The sequence below is a fragment of the Micropterus dolomieu genome, linkage group LG08 (assembly GCF_021292245.1).
Source record: "Micropterus dolomieu isolate WLL.071019.BEF.003 ecotype Adirondacks linkage group LG08, ASM2129224v1, whole genome shotgun sequence".
Taxonomy (NCBI): Eukaryota; Metazoa; Chordata; class Actinopteri; order Centrarchiformes; family Centrarchidae; genus Micropterus; species Micropterus dolomieu.
This window is the reverse complement of record NC_060157.1, coordinates 8,346,219-8,370,508: the sequence shown is the minus strand read 5'-3', so window position 1 is coordinate 8,370,508 and position 24,290 is coordinate 8,346,219. Positions and strand designations below refer to the sequence as shown.

Genomic DNA, 24,290 nt, shown 5'->3' with positions numbered 1-24,290 from the left:
AGTCACTACTGCTGCCAAATTATTCTGTGCAGTTTAAAGCAGCTAAGCAATTCTATGAGGTGTCAAAGGAGAAGATCCTCCTGAGACAACGTAAGGACGGAGGTGCTGTATATGCGTCTTAACCGGCACTAACGGAAAAGATCTCGAAGTGAACAGTCTTGGTAGAGAAACTTTTTGAAGATTGCTGTACTGAAACAGCGCTATAATGCACTTCCGTCTCCCCCATCATTTGTCCCTGCCTCGCGTCCCCCCCCTACCAGCCGTCCTCATCCCATCCCAACTGCCTCTAAACAGACGCACCGAGGATGAGATGTGCTGAAGTGGGATTGGCGGAGGGTGGCGGAGTGTAGGAGGATAACAGGTGTTTGCAGACAGACTGCAGATAGGAAGCGTAATTGAGTCGGTGAGCGACCTCCAAGGGGAAGGTCAAGCACCAGCAGGCAAATGCACTGTCAGCTATTTGCATATTCCAAATGGATGACACGATAGCAGTAATGCTGAGCCTGCCCTAAAAACACACACACACACACAAAAGAACACAAAGCGAAAAAACAGCGTTTCTGCTCTGTTTATCCGTCCTCTCCTCCCTGTTTCACCATCATCCTGTCAATGGTCGTCTAAGTGCTACAGCTGAATCACTGCATGAGAGCATCCAAACCACCTGTCTCCTGATTAACTTGCAGAACACCCAGTTTGGCACGTCGCTGTATTATTGAACTAATGCAGACCTCGTTACTTCCAATAGATCCTTTTTTATATGTTTACTATTTTACTTTGGGATAAAAATAAGATATAATGCACTTCCAAAACATGTTTTAATACGGCAGATAAAAGCAATGAGACCATTAAAAACATCAATTGAAAAAGGAACTCTTGGATCTAAAACTGGCAGTATTACAGATCGTCCTCAGAGAAAATATTAATGACAAAAAAGGAGGTGCAGTTTGATTCTAAACTTCTACATTTAGATGTAGGGAAACATTGTTCCTCTTTGATGATTTTGTAAATATATTTGTAAATATATCACAGCAATAATATGACAATGCATGTAGACATTTAATTGCTCTTTTTCTATTCATGTTGTCTTTTTTTTATTAACAAAAAGAAAAGACAAATACAGGTACCAATTGCAGTCTGGGTGGCCATGTGAATCAGGGAGTGTGTTGATTAAAAAGCTATCTGTTGTAAGTTACAAACAACAACAACTCTGTGTATTCTCAAAGATTTGATCATGTTCTGTATAATTTTTTTTCTGTTCTTGTTTTCTTTTATTTATGTGCCCGGCTTGGCTGCGCAATGAAAAAGTGCCAAAAAGTATGATTTCCATGACAAAAGCCTTCAACATATGGTTGGCTGCTTGAAACCTTCCATATGGTCCTCAAAGAAAAAAAAACTGATTAAGATTTTCCACTTTCTTTCTTCACTCTCTCTCTTTCTATCTCTCTGTTACAGCTGAGTATGAAGAAACTTAAGCCATGATTGCTGAGGGGTGTTTTGATTTATCTTGTTCTGCTACAATTAATAATGATGACAACAATAGCAGTGATAACGTTAATAAAAACAATAGCACAAGGAACCTACGAGTCCACTCTTATTTCTTTTAAAACTGTAACATTTGATTCTATTAAAGGAGAACGGGGTGTCTTTTTATTACTGAGAAAACACACGCACATACACTGCAGATGTTCACTGACAGGCCAATCTGTTCATTCAATTTAGTTTTTATATCTTTCTTAGCCCTTTTCCTCATAATGTATATCTGTATTGTGTGAAGCACTGAGAAAAATCGTGAGTCTGGAATCTGTTTGGAATAGTCCTTAGTCAACATTAACACAGTGAGTAATTCTAGTTATGAGTATAATGTGCCATCAGCTGTAGCCTCTGCTGTCAATGTTTGATGAATCTTATGAGCTCTACTGTCAATTCACTAACTTTTAATTTCACCGCTACAAGGCACAAAAATGCCAATATCCTTAGTTGTGCACAGCGGCTGAGAACAGGAACGGTCAAGAGACCTGACAACACCAATATAGTTTTGAATAAGAGTTCCTGGGAAGTCGGTATTATCAAAAGCAGAGGCATCTGTTCCACCACTATTAAGCCCTTCCTGGTCATTAAATTTTAATGGAACATTGATTTTATGCTGGAACTACTCTTTCTGAGTGACTCGAAAGCCAGAGAAAAATATGGAACAAAATAAAAATGAATCATGACAGCGGACAGGGATTATTATTCTGGGGCTTTTCTTGATTGGTTTCCAGGGAATATACAACACTTGAATTCAATCGCTTGTGTCCTTCAGTGTCCTCCAGCAGCACAGCAGCAGTATAATGAGACAGCAGGCAGAGCAGAGCAGGGACTTAGAAACAGGACACTTTGCTGCACTCTTCTCTCTTCAACAAGGAAAAGCAGTGATTGTCACTGCTGTTGTTACATGCTTCGGTTCTTACATGCTGCTAGTTATGCCGCTGAAGGTAAACAAATAACTAAATAAATTGTCAAATGGCAAATTTCCAACCATGTGTTGATTCTTGTTCACGCGGCAACAGCTCACAGTGCTGCAGATCAGGATGTTGCAGCATGCACATCAACATTCATGTGCGGTACTCACTCAAACTTTACCCCGGCAGATGTTATCCCTTATCAGATTTTATGATGAAAGTAAATAACTGATTTCATTACATGCCAATGGATTACAAAATGGGGACCTATGCAATCCAATTACAGCACCCGTGGGTGAGCTGTGTGTGTAACAACAGCGGAAATGAGTGATCAGCAAAGGGCGGCAGGTAGGGAGGACGTGGCCCTGCATGCATGTCACTGCAAAAACTCTACAGACAGCCATTGCCTCCCTCCTCCCCAAACACTCATATCTAAATGATTGAAAACATCCTGCAAAATTGAGTGTGCTACACTCACACTTCAAAGATATTGACCCCAGAATGCCATCATCTTCTGAGCGACTGTCTGAGAGACTGCCTTCTGATGGGGTGAGGGGTTATTACAAGGTTACTGCACAGATCTACCTAGCAGCAAATCCAGGGCTATTAAACACCACGCAGGGGATTATCATGCTATTTATAGGAAAACTCTATTTATTCAAATACAGAACTGCTTCCCTGCACAGACAAATCATCTGTATTGCAACTGGTGTCTTTTGGTTGGTCACAGTCGATCGACAGAAAATCAGCAACAATATTGATAATTTGTTAAGCAAAAATGTCAACATTTCTCTCGTTCCAGCTTCTAATATGTGAATATTCTCTGTTTGTTTATTTATGGTATAGTAAACTGAATATCTTTGGGGCTTGGACTGAAGGATTTGAAGATATTGTCTCCGGGAAACTGTAATGAGCATTTTTCACCATATTCTGACATTTTAAAGATCAATTAATTAATCGAGAAAATAACCTGCAGATTAATTGTGGATGATGAAAATGTTTGTGAGTTACAGCCCCACAGAGTTTAGTCAAATTCTGCTACCCTGCACAGAGAAATTATCTCTATTGCTAAGATGACAGACAAAAAGCAGTAGAGCTGAAACCATTAGTTAGAAATAATCTGCAAAAATGTTGATGATCGATTAATCATTTCATTTGTTGAACAAGCAATAATACTTAATAAAAAAAATTATTTCCTGGTTTTAGCTTCTCAAATGTGAGTATTTTCTTCTCAGTTTTATATAATTTAATTTGGCTTTGGGCTGTTGGTCAGACAAAACTAGACATCTGAAGATCTGATTGGCCTCTCAACTTGCGCTGTGCATTTTTTATTTTTTGTACTGTATTTCCCAGAGTAGAAAACGAGTCGATTAATAAAAAAAAGTTAGTTGCAGTCCTAAAAAACAATATATATTCTTAATGGGTTTCGCCGTTTCTTTTCCAGTTCACTATTGAAAAATGTGTTTTGGTTGCAACTGGTGTCTCTTACTTGCTTACAGGTGACTTAGAAAGCAACATGTCATCTTTGTAATAAGAAAAACTATCAGTACTTGATTCAACACTCCTTCAACTGGCACCCACCCTCCCTCTGACCCGACCCATACATCTGGCGCCATCTGTTGGCTGATCACCAACTGTCAGCAATACCAATTCAACAACATCAGCAAGCTTTGGTTGTTGATAACAACTGGATAATTGAACTGTAGAGATATTCTCCTCTAGGCTATTATTTTATTTTCAAAATGAAAACATGAATGTCCTTTCAAACAATTTTCATGTTATAACCAATCTGCATGCATACTGACCAACAATAGGTTGGTAAAACCATTTGGTTCAACCAGTCAGGGCCAACCAACTGTAACTGCCCCTTTAAGAGCAAACAGTTTGTCTTTTCACATTCTGCATCACAGGAGAGATGCTCATTAAAAGTGCCTCCATTCCTCACTGTTTCATCAAGTGAGACTGCCAAGCTCTTTAACTCAGTGTTCTTGATGTTTGTGCTGTTTGTGTAAAAACCCATCTGTTTCCTCGTCTCTCTGTTGGCAGAGGGTCCACCTCATCCGTATGCTTCTCTTTTTGAAGTCATGTCAAAATCGCATTTTTATGCATCTAAGATATCCAACTTGTCATCAGCACTCAAGCAAAAGTCAAGGAGGGCACTCCTTAAATAGCTCCTCTTTTTCCTTCATATACTATACATGCAGAAACAAGTATTGCAAAGGAATTACAGATGTAAGATTTTTATCATTTGCTTTAGAGATAAATAAGATTTTAAAAATGCTTTTGTTGCTTCCCCATGTTGATATTTCAGCTTGAACAGTTTGAAAAAAATCTGCTTCTGTCTTTAGGGTAAAGATAATAAACTCACTGATGTAAATGGAAAAAAAGACTACAACTTAAACCACATCTAAATAATCTCACTCTAAAGCAACACTTATTTTCTCCCTCTGGATGAGGTTGAGAGAGCAAATTTATTTCAATGCAAGAAAGATCATTAAACAGAAATCCTGTTCTGGGCAGCGGTACTAGAAGGAAATAGTGCAGAAAATTATTTCATAGGTTTAAGCAACGAGAGCCACCAGTGAATAATCAACAAAACTGAACAAATCAGTCACACATACAGCCGCAAACACAGCAACATCTACTGTTGCTAAACCGTGTCACGATTTCAGACACATTCATCTATCACAAAGCCATAGTTTGAAGACTGAAAATTGCAGTCAGAATAATTATCACTTTAAAAGCATGTCAACGTGTAAAAAGAAAAAAAGAGAGAAGGTATAAATAAATATAGCTCACTTCTCTGTCGGAAAGCTGGCAGGTAATTTTCTTCAACTGCTCTAAGTGTGACAATCCCACGGGGACTGAAATCTAATATTAACAGCAAATCATTATGTGGGAACTGTTCTTCCGTGACCTGCCGCTGTACCTGTGTGACTAACTCAATCTAAGTAATTGAGATATGTTAGCAACTATAATACAGTCCTGCTGTCACAGCAGAGGATCACGCAGAGTGTAGTGGGACTCCAAAAACACCTCAGCACTGGAAATGATTTACATGTCTATATGCGTGTGATGCTGATTTCTTTTGATGCGTGATGATGTGGCTTTTGATTGACAGCAAAGAAGCGACTTAAATCTGACATTGTATAAAGTGGTGAATGCCCGGGGGGGATATGTCACCATACATATTTACTATACTGTAGTTATTCATACAGAAACACCAAGTCATGTAGCCAGCTGCACAATCAATGTCAGCATATTACAGTCTAATTGGAGTTTTTTAGCTATACACATTTTTTTTACACTATACTGGTGTCAGCTAAATTGCTCTTACAGAAAAAAAAAGTAGGAAATGTAAGGTGGCTTTGAAAGCTAAGTTGTTGTTGGGGGAATTACAAACAGATTGTTGCTGTTAGTACAAAACAATCACAAGACAATGAGGCGAAAAAGTTGATTAGATTCACTGCAGCACCTAAATTACCGTGTTTTTTGTTGTTTTATTCTACACGGATTTATGTATGTAATGTACTGATACCACAGTTAATGATTACATACTATATATAGGCCTCCTTCATGTTGTAACTGATCCCCGTGTGACCAATTAATCAACATAAAAGGCACTGCCACTGTAGTTCAAAGAATTTGTAATAATTCAATATAATGGCCTCTCCTGTCCAAGAAATCATTTTTAATTGTCTCATTAGAAGATGCTGTAGCTGTGGTTTGGAGAAAACAACAATAGTTCTGTTTCCGCTCCACTGCCACATATCTTTGAAGCTTTCCACTTACCTGTTCAGTGCTGCGGGCCCAGACGTCCTTTTTTTGTAACCACAGCAACCTGGCTGGCTCTTTGAAATCCCTGCAAAAATAGAATATCACCAAGTAGTGCACTTTGAAGGAGGAAGCCTATATCATGCAACAGTCGACAATACAAAACACTGACCTCATTAAAAACTATTGTCACCAAAGGATTCTGGCCTTGTAGCGGCTCTTTTCAACTTCTTGACTAATTGCTGGGGTGAATTTTAATGAGAAACAGTTTTAGCCATGAAATGAATAAGTTATCTTACAAAAGGGGTAAAGTTTGTGTGTTGTGTTACATGTACATGCCTTGAAGTACTCAACAGCTACCTCCAATACGGGCCTGTTTACATGCTAAGAAGCAGACTTGTGTATCCTAATGTTCTGTTTGACAGTTCAAAAACACACTTAACATTGTTTCAGCAGCTTGATACTTCATGACTTTTACTCATTTTATAGAAAATCGCATATTAACATGATTGTGATGACACATTTCAGAAGATGTACTTCTGTTGGGGTCTCAGAAACTGCAGCTGTAAAACACGGTTAAAACAGGGGATTTTCACATGCTCTCTATCTGTGATTGGAGTAAGTTTTACGCAGCTCTATCCTTCCCAAATTCCAAATAAGTCTATTAGGATTTCTCTCAGTAGGTTTCATTTTCTGTGAATTAGTTTTTAGCAAACAAAATGAATATTTTATACTTATTATTGTGTTGTAATAACAATTATGTCCATATTTTCTCACCTTTGTCAAATGTACAACAATTACTCTTACTGTTTTAACACCAGCAGCAGTGGGGTCTGTGGGATCCCAAACCATGAGGGAGTGAAGCTAATGCCAGCAACAGGTAAAGGTTAAGTACTGTCCTTGACGTACTTAGTGACTTTCCATAACTGATTGCAGTAGACATAAAAGACTCAATGTACAGTTACAGTTAAAGCTAGAGTGTGGGACTTTCACATATAAATGAATGACTGATTAAGAATATCCCTGCCAGTAAAATCTCTCTGTACTCACAGTATACAGAGGTTTTAAAATCTAGTGTCTGTGGTGATGTTTCTGTGCTGGATCATCGGTAGTGATTAGTGAAATGTATAGTTTTATGCCAACCAGCAATGACTGGTTTGCCAAAGCTGTAGGGCCAACAGCAGCAACTCAATATGAGTCATTGTCCAGATATGCCCTATATGTCATAAAAAGTGTTTTACCGGTGTTGTGTAATTATTCTCACTGTTAAAAGGTGAAAACTAAAATTCCACACTGCAGGTCTAACTTCTACTATTACAGTGAGAATATAAAATAAGTAGAGGAAAGGATATTTACAGCAGCTATAACCTAATCTATATTTTTATCCTAACAATGTATTAAATGACAAATGATGAACCTATGGATAATTATAACCTAAATCTGCAGCTCCCCTCTGCTTTACAGAGATTTATAGTTTCAATTTATTATTTTAGCCGTTCAGCCCACAACATAACTGTTTTAGTTTGCTCTCACCACTCTCATTAGGTTGTTTTCTGCTGCAGCAGACAGCTAAAAAGCTCTAAAAACCCACTGAACACTAGCTGGTCTTTATTTTATTTTTATTATTGTGATTTTGTATTATTGTATAAGTAAGCACACCTTGAGCAATGTACAATCCAGAGTCAAATTCCTGGTATGTGTACACATACCTGGCAATAAAGCTGATTCTGATTCATTTAGCAGCTACAGAGCCAGACAGTTACCTCAGGAGTTGCTTGAAACCACAAACAGAGCAAAAAGAGGGTGAATATTGGACTTACATTCATCAGGTGGACATGAACATGACTCCAAATGGATGATAATGTTGCTCCTTAAATGCTGGATGTGTAAATAAGAAACCGTCTGCTAACAAGTTCGCCATATCAACTTAAAAGTTATGTCAATGTTGTGTTGTTGTTACAAAATAAATCAGTTACTGCAGGTTTAAGTGGTGCTAACAGTATGTGTGAACCGGAATTGATGTATGCTAATTATCCTTCTGTCTAACAACATTTATGCTAAATGCTGACATAACAAATAAAACTTTTTACATTAGATAAAAGTAATACTGGCTCTCTAAATGCCAAACGTAGCTCCAACCGACAAAGGAGGGCGTCGTACATTTGTGATTGACAACGCGGTAGACCAATGAAAACCTTAAAGACTCCACGCATACAAACCTGCGTAAAGATCGTAAAGAAGATACAAATCAGCAACAAGGAAGTGAAGAGACACCCACACAGAGATCTACTATAGTCAGTAGATAAATGTTTCGCTTGTGGCACGGCACTAAAACACAGGTGAAACTGTTGGTTTGTAGAAACACGTCTACAATGTCCACTCAGTCCGGCACGGAGCACGTTAACAGGTCGATTCACTCGGACACCGTCGAGGAAGTCCACAACGTCCCGGTGGACGTCATCATCAGACCGATTCCTCCGGTACTGGATGAGCTAAAAGTTCAGAGTCTGATGAACTCAATAAAGGTAACACGGGTATTATCATGGAAATGTATGCATCCTACAGTACATTGTAAAATCACTAATAGATTAATTTCAGGTTCATGTGTGCATATCTGAATAGTATCTCCTTAAATCCTATTATATCACCACAGGAAGATGTACGGTGGTGTGTTAAGGCACGTTATTAGGCTTAAGTACAAGTACAAAATAGTTGTACTTGCGTATTTTCTTACTGTATACGTCAGCAGTGCATTTCAGAGAGGAAACTGTGTTGTTGTTTTTACGCCATTACATGTATCTGACAGTTATAGTTACAAGATACCAGAGCTGTAGACTTGAGACTGAAGACTTGGACTTGAACTCTGTGTTTTAGATTAGACTTCCTTGCATGGCATCACACCTTGAATATTTAATTATTAGACCTATGCATTTAAGAGATTTAGTTTCAGTTATGCATATGTTAAAAAACACAATTAACGCAGTTTTTAAAGTAAAATGTCACAACTGGTCATCATTCAGAGACCTGAAGATTTGCAGCTTAATTTACTTACTAGATAAGATTTGCCTCAATTAGAAGTACCCTTTGCAGGTTATGATTTTAACTGCTAAACACATGACCAGTTTATGAAATATGATACATTCAGGGCCAAACAATTGTGATGGTTATGGGAATATAGAGGTTTTATAATGACATAAAGAGGATTTCATACATATTACAGGTTTTTTTTAAATTAAAAGTTGATTCCTTTTTTTCGTAGAAATTGTAGATTACTGGTGAGGGATTAAGCAAATAAATAATAAAATTAAACTACATTTGACAGGTTTTAGTCAATAAATAGCATACATATATTAATTAAAATGATTTTTTTCCCCACCATAATTAAATTCATGGTACCAGATCATAATGTGAAGCGATCAAATATACCGAAAATGTATTTATACATTAAATTTAAAATACATTCGACAGAGTTTGGTTGGTGGTTTTAGTTTCAGTTTCCGTATTTCTAAAATCACAGCGCTGGATGTATTTTTCTACTCTGAACAAAATTATAAACACAACACTTTTGTTTTTGCCCCCATTCATCATGAGCTGAACTCAAACATCTAAATCCATCTACCTCACAGGCGTGGATATCAAGATGCTGATCAGACAGCATGGGTATTGCACCTTAGGCTGGCTGCAATAAAAAGCCACTCAAAAATGTGCAGTTTCACTGTATTGGAGGGTCCGGGGGGAGTCTGGAAACCAGTCAGTATCTGGTGTGACCACCATTTGCATCACGCAGTGCAACACATCTCTGTTCAGAGATGGCTGGTCTCAGATGATCTTTGAGGTGAAGATGCTGGATGTGGAGGTCCTGGGCTGGTGTGGTTACACGTGGTCTGCCGTTGTGAGGCCGGTTGGATGTACTGCCAAATTCTCTGAAACGCCTTTGGAGACTGCTTATGGTAGAGAAATAAACATTCAATTCATGGGCAACAGCTCTGGCGGACAGTGCTGCAGTCAGCATGCCAATTGCTTGCTCCCTCAAAACTTGCGATATCTGTGGCATTGTGCTGTGTGATGGAACTGCACATTTTCGAGTGGCCTTTTATTGTGGCCAGCCTAAGGCACACCTGTGAAAATACCCATGCTGTCTGATCAGCATCTTGATATGCCACACCTGTGAGGTGGATGGGTATCTTGGCAAAGAAGTGCTCACTAACACAGATTTTGACAGATTTGTGAACAATATTTGAGAGAAATAGGCCTTTTGTGTACATAGAGAAAGTCTTAGATCTTTGAGTTCAGCTCATGATGAATGGGGGCAAAAACAAAAGTGTTGTGTTTATAATTTTGTTCAGTGTACATTCGACCACCCGAAATTTCCTCCACCTCTATTAGCTATAATCCATATAATATAAACCCCCGAAACGAACCATTTTGCATAATACGTGCTTTGATTTTTGACAGTTTACTTTTAATAATTATGTATTTTTACTTTTAATGCAGCAGCCTGTTGCACCAGCGATACGTAAGTTCTACTTTAAGTTAGGGTGCAAAGTCCACACTAAACAATACGTTGAAACTAGTTAGAGACTTAAGCTGTGTTGATGTTTGGTTGCACCACCAAGACTTAAGGTCCATCTTAGCTACTCTGGCGTAAAGTCCATACTAATCAAAACAGCGTCGCAGAAAATGACGTTTACACATCCCATGGCCAATCGGTGAACAGCACTATTCTTAACAGAGAGTTTATTACAGTTTTGTCATCTGTTTGTCTCTCTCTCTTTCAACGTTTTGCAATACTGAAGAGGCTAACAGGTAAATATAGCAACAAAACACCAACAAAAAGGTACGTAAACAAGGACAAATAATTATGATTAGGTGATAACTATGAAACCTTAATCTACAGCTAGTCCAACAGTGACATTGAGTGGTAAAACCGTTAACTACAACATAGACGTAATTTTGCCCGTAATGAACGGTAAATTATAAGGGGCAGATGAAATTGTAACATTATAACTTCTATACGCGAAGGAGCCATTATACATTGGGGGGACATGTCCCCCTCATATTTCAATATCTATGTTTTTTCCCTGCTACTTTTCTCCAAGGATTTCGGAGTTCGGCTAGGCGAGAAGGTTTAGGCTTCTATGAGTGGCTAGTGTAGTCCTATAGAAAACATCCCACACAACGCAAAGGAGGTGCTAAAAAGTTAAGGGAGAAAAAATAAGAGTTTGCTGGAGGCAGACTCAGCTAAGTGCCTCAATATTACAGACTTTTCTTCTGTGCTGCAGTTATTACAGCCTACCTGAAGACAGTAGTGAGGGCGCCTGCAGCAGGGTGGTTAGTAACTTGTTACAAGTAACGCACATTAGCAAAATAAATAAAAATAAGTCATTGCCTTTTCACATTCCTTTATTATTTATATTTTTACTATTTAATCCAGTGTTTTCTTTGGCCAGTAATCTACTCTTAATTTCGCTACATTTTCAATTCATACCTTCATAACTTAACCAGTCTGTGATCTGCATTTTGCTTCATTAACCGAAATGAACCATCCAGGCTGTGTGCGTTTGGTTACGCAGAAGAGCCCGGTATAATTTGCTCCTCCTGATCCCAGTCAACCCCCCTTGAAAACGATGCGCCATGACAACCACTCGACTATTTTATGGAGGACTTTCCACCTATTAAGGACTAGGTGTAAGATTTAAATCGTAACTTATGTCTACGTTGGACGTATTTCAGCTGGTGCAACCCTTAAAACGTTAGTAGCACGTAAACTCCGACTTAAGTTAGACATTACGTTCAAACTAGGCAAAGTTTGAACTTACACATAGTTGGTGCAACCCAGTGCAGGACTTTAACTTGTTGATGGAGTATTTTCTCACTGTGGTAAACGTGCTGCGTACAACATCCACCTCTGCCTATGATGTTCTTATAATATTCCTACAGGAGCATGTTTGTAATAACATCTAGCTACTCACTCATACTGTAGTTGCCCTTTTACTATTTGTTGCAATACTTTCATAATTTCTGCTCCGCGCTTGCTGCATGAATTAATTGTCAGTTTGTCTTTCCTTCCAGGAGACAGCAGACATCAGTGTTATTCCTCCCATTGACGTGCTCTGGATCAAAGGCAGAGAGGGGGGAAATTACTACTACTCTTTTGGAGGCTGTCACAGGTTTGCTGCGTATCAGAGGTTGAACATGCCGACCATCCCAGCCAAGCTCATCAAATCAAACATCTCAGACCTTAGCACTTACTTGGGGGCGTCGACGCCTGATCTGCGGTGATGCTGGACAGCCTGGGAGAGACTTCCCTCATGTTACTCTCACACTCTCACACAGAGTTTTCACTGCTGGGGACTGCAGAGAAAAGGATGTACCAGCAGGGGGAAATGTAACTCTTTAGTTAAATACATGATATTTTTCTTTTGAAACCACATATATGTAATTTAAAGGATGTGTGTGTTTGTAAATGTGTGTTTTTGTAAGTTGTACATTTTTACCAAGATATTCTCTGTTCAAACTCCAGTTGTGCTTTCACATAAAAAGTAATTTAAATGATGGTTGTCTTACTTGTACATTAGAAAATGTGATGGGGATATAGCTGAGCAACACTACACCGCAATAATGGATGTCACTAATAACATTAACAAAGTTTCTGTTATAGTCAACTGTCCCAGTAAGCCATGTCAGGGAGCCAGCTTGCACAATATGTTGTTGCGTTCAGGCCATGTCTGCTGAATTGGAAGAACAGGAAAAGTGCCATTGTTCCGACTTTAGATGTAACCACGTCTTTTGTAGTGTTCGTTGAAACTTTGTAGATCTTTTCACTAAGTGGGAGATATCCTTGCTATCAGGATTTCCTGATTAAAAACAGTGCTGAGTTGCTGACGTGAGGAGTTTTTCCAACTCGGCTGCTCATGATTACAATCCTGATTGACATGATGTGAACGCAGCATTGTCCGACATCTCTCTCCATTTTATTTTAATAGGTCTGAATTCTGAGTGTGTAAATGCACGCACCATATAATGACCAAAAACAGTGTACATGGAAATGGCGCTTATAGACCAGATGGTTTCTAGGAGCCAGTCGTTATGAGAACATCAGGCTGACAACGTCTCGTGTCAAATTGCAAGATGTTGTTAAGTCTGCCCCTTTTCCCAGTCATCAGGCTTTCTTACTCATCATCTCTGTAAAAGATCTCTGTTGTAACCTGTGTTTTGCCAAAGAAAGAGGAGGAATGAGGAAAAACAATCCAGGTCATTTCATATTAAAGCCAAAGCTCTTTCTCACTTCCTTGTAGTGCTCTCAGATAAACTCATTTTACAAATGCATGTAAAAACACCCTGATTGATGGCTGAGTCTCCAAGCTGAAGTCCCTGATGCGAAGAGTAAAAATGCATTCCACTTCCAGTAAATAACATAGATAGCAGTTTTTTGCCTCTTAAACATGCACATTAATATTAATGGTTGGTTCTGCTGTACTGAATAATCTTGTGTAAATGTATTTCATAATGCCCTGTTTGTTTTTGGTACTGACTTTCCCTGCTTATTATATCAAGTCAGTTCCCCTGCAACTCTGTTTTAGAGGATGGAAGGTAGGTTTATAGAATAATGTAGGTAAACAGGTATACATCACAGGTCAGTGCACATAGAGGAGGACTTTCCGACATCAGCGCCTTCACAATGCAAGCTCAGTTGTTTGAGTTGCTTGATAGTCTCCCTTTGTGGTCATCGAGGAAATGAAGGGAGACCTGGGGCAGCTTTTACCGACCGGCCCTAAAGGACTCTAAATTTCTCATCTGAAACGTCGCGTGTGAGAAGACTTCCTGTGGCTCTCTCACTGTCTGGAAGTAACCATATCCTCAAAGGGTTTTTGACACGCAACACCGGTATGAAAAAATATATTGCACCTGTTGCTTTGGGGAGCGTTTTCCATGGGTGGTTCTGTACGCTTTATCTTTGAGGATTTAAACAGATCAAGGGGATTTAGGGGGGTACGAAGCGGAAGTGTTTTTCACAAATGGATTGGGGCCATGTCAATTCTCATAAAAGTTTTTACCGTTTGATGTTGTATTGCTCAGTGATGACTTAACAAATTAACTTTCATGAGAAAGTTCATGAGATTTGGTGAAGCCCTAAGCAGACTTTGATTTTCGCTAAGTATAGTTTTTCTCCCGCCACATCCCTACAAAAACTTAAAATTTGACACATGAATCTAAGGAGACTATTTTTTTTCAATATCTCTAACCAAAAACAATGACTAATGATGGTAGAATATAAAACAAAGATATGATATAGACTTTTTTTTTAGTGTGCAAAGAGTTTAAATGGGTCTGACAGTACTGTAGTAGTATAAAATTTGCAAATGTGTACAATTTACTGCGTATACACATTTTAATTTCACATACAAAGTGTTTATGCATTTATGGATCTAATTTCACAGTTTTTGAGTAGTACGTAGCTGCAGTACCGGAGGCTGCAGTTTCAGGACCGCAATCCTTGGACCAGAACTGCATTTCTAGGACCCTTACTGTGATTAAACAACCATCACCGAGTGTGTGCCTAAAACTTAGTTATTGATTATATGCATGTTGACTGGTTAACCCTACAGCTGTGCACATCGGCCGTACTAGCAGACAGGGTTAAGGTGCGAAAGCGAATCCAGCGTTTTGGGCGGCTTGATTACGTACAAAGTCAACGCAAAGACGCGAATTAGCTCCGAGCGGCACGAATGAGGCGTTCAAATTTTTCAACTTGGCCGAAAAATTTGCTTGAGGTGCTGTTGCGAAAGCCTGTCAGCGGTGAGATAGTTCAAACGTCACCGGCAGCTTTGGAGCATTGTTTGGTGAGGACCTGCCGAGCGGTTTAATGACAATCCAACAGGGAGCTGTTAAAGAACGGGGAAGTGTGCGGGGAGCAGTGCTGCAGCTTTCAGAGAAATAAACACCCATAGTCGGTCTGGATTCTGCTCTGACAACTATGCCATTTGCCTGCGGGAGGAGATCAGAGTTAACTGCTTTTATTAAATTAGCTTTTTACTTTAGTTTTTGGGATTACAACTTGATTTATCTTCACTTGCGCTACTCTGCAGCTAGCTTCCGTGCACATCCGGTTCCACTGTTGTTGTTAGCGTCAGATGGCACCGGAGTCAGACTACTACTTCATATTTATATAAAAACCGGACAAAGCTGGACATTACTTGGAAAAAAGAAAGCGAGAAACTTGTCGCAAAAGAACTACGGTCCCCAAACTGCAGTCTCCGGTACTGCAGCTATATAATATTGGTTTTTGCACATTTACGGATCATTACCTGTCAATTTGCAGGTCATGTTACATCTGATCTGTGACTTCCTTTTTACGCATTTGTGGACGAAAGTTTTTCTGTACCACAGATCTGTAAGTGTGTGAGCAGTTTATTAGCTACACCAGCAGATTTACACTTATTCATTTAGCTGACGCTTTTATCCAAAAGGACTTACAATTGCTATACATGTCAGAGGTTGCACACCTCTGGAGCAATCAGGGGACGGGCCACAGTGGGGGATTGAACCCGGGTCACTCACATCAAAGGTATGTGTCTTATCCATTGTGCCTTCACCACCCCCAGATAAAGTATAAAGTGATAAAGTATCCAATAGTATATACACTTGTACAGAAAAGTTTGAACGGAGTAGAGTCTAGTGGTCCAACAGAAGCAGAAGTGGTTGTCTCATACAGATGACCCTGGGCAGTGGATATTTTTACAACTCATGGGAGGTTGTTTTTTTTTACAGATCTCTGCAGTACACATAGGACAAAATTCCACAAATGCGTAAAAAGGAAGTTACAAATGTAACCTGACCCACAAATTGATAGAAAGCAATCTGCAAATGCGCAAAAACTGTTTTGTGTGTAGAAATCGCTTGTGGAAAGGATTTTACACATCACAAATGTAAAAATACATATTTGTAGATAGTGAAATATTTGCGTTATATTTCATAGTTCACATTTGTGGATTGTTTTCTGTGGGTTACAAATATTAAAGTCCAATAAAATCTTCCATAAACGCCAAACAATTAATTTCTTTTTGTCTGTTTCTGAGAAAAACAAGGGTGAAAATTTCACTTTATTATGTTTTGGTGATACAAAGAGGATTAGTCATTCATCTACAAACACTCGCTATAGTGTCTGCAGTGACATTGTTTATTAGAACACAGACAGATTTCTCTATTTCTGGCATCCCATCAAACTCGGTTACCTACATAATTGGCTTGTGCACGTCTGTACCATATAGTACCATAAACTAAAAAACATGAATTGCTCTGTTTGTTTTTACTGTAACCAGGTTAAAATAAATGGGTTGTTCAACACTGTTTTAAATTTTAAAAGCCTGCATTTGCATTTTTCTATTTTTATCATGGCAGATTTTTCTCATGTATGGACAATTGTTTTAACAGTGATAAGCATTAATAAAAAGAGCTTTTCCAGCTGTCTTCTCACTGCTGAATCTATGTGGCAGATTAAAAATGCCATACAAACCTTCACAAATCTGATTGTGGTTCTTCATTATAGTGCGTCTACATTTAAAATACAGCTTAAAAAAAGGTCTCTGGTTAGCCAGCTCACCCATTTGTTCCACTTGGGGAGGTATTACAACCAAATGCTCTTGAAAGAGTTTAGGTGTTTGATTCGCTGATGACTTCTCACAGCTTCCTATCCGGAATTCGATCAGACTACTGGTGGCTGCAGGCGTGTAATTTGTGCCAGATTTGCAGTGCTTTATCCTCCCTCTGACCTCACCACTTGCGCGTAAACCTTCATCTTTGTGTAGCTTTGTGAAAGAATACATGTGGTATGATAGCAATAGGCTGTATTTCACACGGGCTGTTGACTTCTGAGCAACATCTGAGCCCAACTGCAACAAAACTGTTAGACAAACCTGCTCTGCAGAGGAAGTTTGTGTTGCATCTACACATTAACATGTGTCTACTATGTTTTTCAATAGGGCCTAAGTACCTTAAGAAAACAGGTACAGTGTGTCCCAGTGTTCCAACACAGATCTGGAGAAAACACAACAAAACATGATGCCACAGTACAGATCCCCTCTATAAATGCTTTGCTGAACAAGGATGAGGAAAAACGTGATATGCTGTTGTTGTGTTTAAGATTTTGATATTTTTCTCCTTAGCTTTACCTCAGTACAGCCTTGCCTTAACCCCAACCATTTTTCACCTGACCATACACTGTGAGACAGAAAAAACAGACCTCCCAAATCCCATGAAAAGATAAAAACCAACAGTGCATTAATCCTGTCTATCAATACCTCCTGGCTTCCCCAGCCTGTCTGTTGCTCTCAGACGATTTTCTTTGTACTGAAAACATAAATCTTAAAAACAGGGTCCTGATTTTTTCAATGTTTATAAAAAGCATCCAGATGATATCTAAAACACCTGGGCACTGTACTGTGTTTTGGGCAAACGGTTAAATTGTGTATTTCTTGGGAACCATTTTCAGCCACAGATTTAATTCTCTAGTGAGTATTTACTGAAGCAGGGCTGTGTAAGTGGTGTCAGCTGTGTTCATCGTAATGAAGGAACATATCACCCAGTAAATTATTTCTGGCTTTAGCTTCACTAATTTTTTATTTTTTTTTTAGCTTTTAATAGGATTGTTGAAAAATCTAGAATATCGCCAGGCTTGGATGGAAGGAAAAGGCATTAACCAGCTGTCTTGGCTTTGACATGTACATGTATGCAAATGTGTCAGCAGCAGAGGGAAACCTGGAGAATTGTGAGTGAAACAGTGGCTGGTCCACCACCACCAGCTGTGCTGAAGAAAAGTGGATGAGGTGCAGAGTGACTGCTGCTCAACAAGATTAACTAGGCTCATTCAGATTGCCTGTGCACATTTGAATGTGCCAATGAAACTATATGATACTGTACCTGTGCACTTAACACAAAGTACAGTTGAGACTAATGGGAATGTTGTTTTGCAAGTAACATTGGTAAGATTAACATTTTGATCAGATGATGGCGTTAGATGAAAACTCAGAGAATCATCAAATTTATTACAAATCATCCTGAGGGGGACATGAATGTGTGCACCAAATTTCATGGCAATTCATCCGACAGCTGGTGAGACACTTAAAAGTAAGAGCATCACCAAAGTTATCAGCATTGATCCTCTGGAGACCATGAATGTCTATACCAAATTTTGTGCCAATCAATCCAGTAGATGTTGAGATATTTCACAAGATAAGTGAAGACTTCGACATGCTGGTGGCACTACAGAAAAGCTCAGATGATCACCAAAAGATAATCCTCTTGGATAAATTAGTATCTGCACCAAATTGCGTTGCCATCAATCCATTAGTTGTCTAGACATTTGACTAAAAGCCTAAAATATCAAGCTCATTGTTGTGCTAAAGGAAAAGTGAGGCGGTAACCAAAGTCACTGGAATTCATCCTCTGGGGACCATGAATGTCTGTACAAAATTTCATGGCAATCTATCTTGTAAAGTGATGGGCCGACATTGCCATCGATAGAATCGTAAAACATGCAGCAACACACACACAGAAAACCTTCCTTGTATGTGCTTGATGGCTCAGACAGAGCTGCTGTTCTTGGATCTCTGAAGGACAACAACACAGGACTCAGTGGGTGGCAAACTCAACATGCTGTCGTCTCATCAGTATGGATAAATGGATCTACTTCTTCCGGACAACCAAAGGAGCGTTTCACACTTCCAAGAAATAAGATAGTTGTTCTAAGAACGCTTCAGCTTCTATCGTTAGATCCAAGTCAATACACACACACACACACACACACACACAGGTTCACGTCTCACAAAGATAAACTAAATTTACCGGGTTTTGATCGGGTCCTTGTAAATGTAGTCAACCATACAGCAGCAGCAGAGAGTATCTGAGACTCGCAACATAATTTATTTGATGATAGTTGATGGGATTTGTTGACATTTTAATGTGTTATTACTGGATCATCAGATATCACAACAAATTATTTAAGATTTGTGAAGCACATGATTTTTTAAATTACTTTGCATAGAGTTAAATCTCTGAAGAGACTAACTTATTATGCTAATTAAAATATTCACACAGCCTTTGCCACTGCAGGTTCCTGTCCTTTGTAAGACCTCAGTACTCCTTCAGCAGACAGTTTTGGTGTCTGATGTCTTACTGTTGATGCAGCTGAGGCACATTGAAGAGGCTGAATGTGCTGCCAGCTGTGGCTGGAAGGGACTTGTGTCTGCCGATGGGGCTTGGAGGGACAAAATCATCCATTTGCCGCTAGTTTGTTTTTTTAAACTCAGGGCAGCAAGCAAATAAATGCTTGCCATTCCAGGATCATCTGCTCAGTGTTTATTTACTCACATTTAACTTTCTCCTGCTGCCTGACCTGTGCTCCTCAGTGTGTAGTCCAATGCCAGCTTTTAATATGGTGATGTAACAGTGGAATTATTTACTCTAATTAGTCTGAGCCAATTTGTTGCTGTGCAATAGTGATTCAAAGCCAAACATTAAGTCGGGCTTCCTGAAAATGAAATTCAAATGAAAGAACTTCTTACATTTGGCTTGACAATTTCCATTGGAAATTTCAGAGTTGGAAAGACCAACAAAATAATTTGCATACACACCACACTGCACAAGTTCTCCAAACACTTGCACAATTATAATTGCTCAAGTTGCTGAAATTTTGTGGAGAAATTAAATTCCTTTTGGTCTCGACTGTATTGGTGTGGTTTACCAGCCAACAAAAACAAGCCTCAGTGGGTGGCAGCACTATAAACATGTCAGACTGTAAGCTGTAAAATAACTGAAAAGCAAACTTCAGTCCCTCAAGGCCATTAAAATACTTTATAGCTTAAACATTTAAATTTTGTAATGATGCTCCTGGGCCATAAACCTATACAGCCAGTGGTGGCAAGTAACTGCATTTGCTCTTTACTGTACTTAAGTACATGTACTTACTTGAGTTTTTTAATTTAATGTAACTTTATACTTCTCTACTTTATATCTATATCTTAGTATATATTGTATTTTTTACTCCACTGCGTTTATTTGACAGTTATAGTTACCAGTTACTTTTCTGATTAAACTTTTACATAAAAACATTTGATCAGTTTATAATAAAAGACGTATTTTTATCGACTAAACAACTTAGCACCGTAGTTAGAAACTTGCTCCACCTTGACCAGCAATAACACTATTCTACTTCTACTTTTCGATTTTTTTTTTTTACAATTCTACTTACACATAAATGCATGAGTAATGATATAATATTCAATAATATTCCACTCAGTTGACATCATCTTTATGATAAGTAGTTTTACTTTTTCTAGATTTTGATGTTAAAACATATGTTCTTCTACTTAGTAATATTTTGAATACAGGACTTTTAATGGAATATTTTTACAATGCCATATTGCTTCCTTTACTCATAGATAAAGCATCTGAATATATGTTCCACCACTAAATACATTCTGCTATACTGTGTCATGCAATAGCCTGCAATAGTTACAATATCTGTCTTTTTAAAAACAGAAATAGAATCCACAATCACTTTTAACTTGTGGTAAATGAAGAGAATAGCCAAACACTGCCAATGTTTCTCTGCAGTCACCCTGTATATGTGAGTTCCAGTGATAAAAAATTACTATCATTAAACTATCACTTTACATTTCAATGTTTCACTTTAATATTCATGTACAGTTATTATGATTTATGACAATGTGGTATATTTATGATGAATTATTATTTGTGTATACAGAGTCTTTTCACTTGAGAGGTTACAGTGTGCTGCTGGCAGCTCCTCCCATGCAGCTATAAGAGCCCAGCTGACCAGGTAGTCTGCGTCCATCCTTAAAATAGGCCACTGCAGACTCACTCATGAAAAGTCGTTCAGCTTTATTAAAAACGTCTTTTTTTCACAAGTAGTTATATGCAGTCTTTGTGCCATACTGAGATGTAGGGTTAGCCCCTGAGTTGGTTTTCTGTCTCATCTAAAAGAGGATTTAGAGCCACACCGGGACTTGTAACTTTTAATGATGACTTACGCCATGCTGCGGCCTGTGGCGACACACTTGATCTATTCAGACTTCACTGTCACGTCCGAGGATGACGAAAACCGCAGCGAAAGCGACGGCAGCTCGGAGCAAAGTTACTGTGGCTCCAGCGAAAAACGAAGAAGGATTTCTCGCAAACTGGTAGGAGACTCCGCGGTGGTCGTGAAACAGAGGAGTGCAGCTAACGCCAGGGAGAGAGGCAGGACCCAGAGTGTCAACACGGCGTTCACAGCTCTCCGGACTCTCATACCCACCGAGCCGGTGGACAGAAAGCTCTCCAAAATTGAAACTCTTCGACTGGCATCCAGCTACATTTCCCACCTGGCCAATGTGCTTCTTCTCGGGGACGGCGGCGGTGATGGACAGCCCTGCCTAGGCCCGGTTCATGCGCAAGGAGAGAGCGGGGCGCAGCAGCCGCGGACCATCTGCACCTTCTGTTTGAGCAACCAGAGAAAAGGGGTAAATGCTGTTTTACTGTACCGGCATAAAATCCAGTGCAGCTTTAATAAGCTACAACTGATATGTTAAATGCGCAAAATATAAAAAGTGGCTGTGAGCCTGATACATGTTGGTTTTTTTGTCTTTATCATGCTTTTTGAGAAAATTGCAGCATCTGTTAATTCTCCAATAGTGAACACTTTAGGGTAACTCCATTATTTTGTCTTACTGAATAGCGTAAAAAAGCACTTTTACGCACTGAATATATTTTGGCGCTCTTTATAAATTCCTCACACATTCACACACAGATGTAATTTATTTATTTATTTTTTTTACTTCTGCTTCTACTTCTACTTAACTATATTGCTGTGCAAAACATAATGTGATATACATCACAATTAATACCTTCCTCTTACCTTTGCCTTCAAATAGTTGAAGTTGATAATAATTATTGTAGATTTGTTGAAAATAAAAATTAATAATCTTAATTTCCTTAGGAAAACAAATGCAATGAGTTTTAGTGCAGTTAAATTAAATAGTGTTGAATGTTTATATGACTGAGACGTTCATCTTTTTTTTTCCAGATAAAGGATGGCAAAGACTGTCTTAAAATGCGAGGGCTGGGCCCTCTACGAATGAGACGCTGACTGAAGTCCAGTGAGTGATTAGCAACCTGAAATCCTCAAAGACTTTCTCAGGGAAGAGTCAAAGCTGGTGTTACATAGCACACACACACACATACACATGCTGGATCAAATGATGAATCAGAAGATGGAACCAAAGAAGAGACTATTTATACTTGACTGAGAAATGTAAGCATAAGCCTTTCAAAGATGCAGTGCATTTGTTTGAAACTTATGAGTTTTTGGTCCCTTTTCCCCCCAAAAGTTTTAAATAAAATATATTTTATCAAAAAAAAGCAACTCTTTTTAATCTGATTCCTTATTTTGATCACAGTGTCTTATGACAACAAGAAACACACAAAAGCTGTCAAACAAGATGAATATTAGTCCTGTCAAAATATGCTTCCGATGGTAGTAATGACTCGAACATTGATGTACAGCTAGAATATATTGATGAAATGAAAAAATAGAAAATTATGAAAATGATCTTTTCAGACCTTGTCTGTTAGAAGCTTGGGGGGGGGTCTTGTTATATAATGAGAAGGTGAAGTTTGTAAATTGGTTGTTCTCAGCTAACCCTAATCCTACTCCTCCTAAATTTTGACAACTTCACTCTCTTTAAATGTTTTTGTTTGACACCTACAAACTCAATTAACATTTATCTCCATTTGCAAATATATATTTTCCAACTTACTGGTAAAAAATGTCTTTATGGAAAGATGTCTCACACACACATGCAGACATTTCCATTGTTTCCAGTGATGTTGCCAAGGCGTTGTTTATGAAGCTTGCAGAGCCACAGCAAAGGTTCAGGGTTTCTGGTGTCGATGACTGGTGTGTATTTTTTTCCAACTCTCACGATTGGTGTTTTTTTGAAGTCTGCTATCGATTAGTCACGGCAAATAGTAGCCCACACTCTGCTCGGAGCCCCCAACACAGCTGTTGGTATGTCAGAGGGATAAATCACTGCTGTGGGCCCAGTGGACAGGGAGAGATGGGGTAAGAGGTCGGAGGTCATGGTGGAGCACAGAAGTGAAACCCCGCTGACGTGCAATCATGGCAAATGACGCAAATACAATGCTGCCATGGATCCTGAAGATAACTTGTCTTTCTGTGACTTTATTTCTTATCAGTGGATTAGTTCACGTGGCAGCAGAGGTTGGGTTTGTTACTCTACTATCATCATTGTCATTTTACTTGTTTTCTTACAATCAGCTGCAAATGTTTGTTAATTTTCTACTTTTACATTCTCTTTCAACATGGTCTTCATAGCTCTTAACCAATTCAGGCCGCTTTACACTTGGAAACATTTCATAAGTGCTGAGAAATCAGGCTGCTAAGCAAAAGCAGCCCAGTCTCTGTGGGCCTCTGTCTTCTCCAATCTTAAAAAGACACTGTGTGATCGTTCTAACAGGCAGATTGCAGCTCAGACACACAGACAGCTGAGCTCTAAGTTCCTGTCTGAATCAGACTGCAAACTTAGTCCTCAAAATCACAGAGGGAGGCTCTCCGGTGACACAGGAGGCTGTATGGAAAGTGAATTCTGAGGCAGTTAAAGGTGCATGCTGGGGGTCCGAGCTCCCCTCATCCCCCGCCCCCCAGCCTTGTCAGGCTAACTGGAATTTGCTGTCCTCCATGCTCTGAGCCCCGGGCCTCATCAAATGGCTCCCCGAGGCTCCTGCCGGCAGGAAGATGTCATGGAGGCACAGGAAGGGAAAACAACGCGCAGCCGACCTCTCCGAGGAACTCTCAGTGCGACGGGCTTTGGGTCAGCGCCAGTCTTGACATCATCCGGTACTGGGACCCAGTTGTACAGCTCTCTGGTGGTTCTTTTTGAGCACGAGCAGACCAACTAATTCAGAAGGAGACTTTTTCTTTTTTTCTTTCAAGATGACAGATGAGATGAATTAATGTCAGAGGCCATCAGAAGAGATGGGGGAGGAAAGCAAAGGCAG

General features: G+C 39.2%; 2 protein-coding genes and 1 long non-coding RNA gene across 5 annotated transcripts in view; 2 read left to right on the top strand and 1 right to left on the bottom strand.

The window, feature by feature from the left end:
• The window catches only part of LOC123974858, a 47,144-nt gene extending 38,497 nt beyond the window's left edge, over positions 1 to 8,647 (bottom strand). Inside the window, exons 1-3 of one of the 2 annotated variants that reach the window (XR_006825952.1) lie at positions 8,435 to 8,647; positions 7,925 to 7,989; positions 6,234 to 6,303 (exon numbers count right to left, since the gene is read on the bottom strand). This is a non-coding gene — a long non-coding RNA (uncharacterized LOC123974858). Of the gene's footprint in view, positions 1 to 6,233; positions 6,304 to 7,924; positions 7,990 to 8,035; positions 8,359 to 8,434 lie in introns of those variants that run through there. The other variant, XR_006825953.1, reaches the window with a different exon arrangement.
• Positions 8,444 to 12,767, top strand: srxn1 (sulfiredoxin 1 homolog (S. cerevisiae)). Of its 2 annotated transcripts, XM_046055818.1 has the most exons (3): positions 8,444 to 8,740; positions 11,012 to 11,052; positions 12,288 to 12,415. In XM_046055818.1, exons 1-3 carry the CDS (start codon positions 8,522 to 8,524, stop codon positions 12,406 to 12,408), a joined length of 381 nt encoding a protein of 126 aa, XP_045911774.1. In that variant the 5' UTR covers positions 8,444 to 8,521; the 3' UTR covers positions 12,409 to 12,415. The 2 variants fall into 2 exon arrangements, with proteins under 2 accessions (XP_045911774.1, XP_045911773.1); XM_046055817.1 differs by lacking the exon at positions 11,012 to 11,052 and having other exon boundaries at positions 12,288 to 12,767.
• An 8,295-nt stretch (positions 12,768 to 21,062) lies between these two features.
• On the top strand, positions 21,063 to 22,606 carry tcf15 (transcription factor 15). Its single transcript, XM_046056959.1, has 2 exons — positions 21,063 to 21,733; positions 22,297 to 22,606. The coding sequence occupies exons 1-2, from the start codon at positions 21,254 to 21,256 to the stop codon at positions 22,357 to 22,359; spliced, it is 543 nt and encodes a 180-aa protein (XP_045912915.1). The 5' UTR covers positions 21,063 to 21,253; the 3' UTR covers positions 22,360 to 22,606.
• The last annotated feature ends 1,684 nt before the right edge of the window (positions 22,607 to 24,290 follow it).

What these genes read in the sequence shown, in the direction of transcription:
- srxn1 (XM_046055817.1), top strand. Translation starts at nt 8,522, where the DNA reads ATGTTTCGCTTGTGGCACGGCACTAAAACACAGGTGAAACTGTTGGTT. An exon ending in GTCTGATGAACTCAATAAAG is followed by an intron (nt 8,741 to 12,287) that starts GTAACACGGGTA and finishes CTTTCCTTCCAG; the next exon opens with GAGACAGCAGACATCAGTGT.
- tcf15 (XM_046056959.1), top strand. Translation starts at nt 21,254, where the DNA reads ATGATGACTTACGCCATGCTGCGGCCTGTGGCGACACACTTGATCTAT. An exon ending in TGAGCAACCAGAGAAAAGGG is followed by an intron (nt 21,734 to 22,296) that starts GTAAATGCTGTT and finishes TTTTTTTTCCAG; the next exon opens with ATAAAGGATGGCAAAGACTG.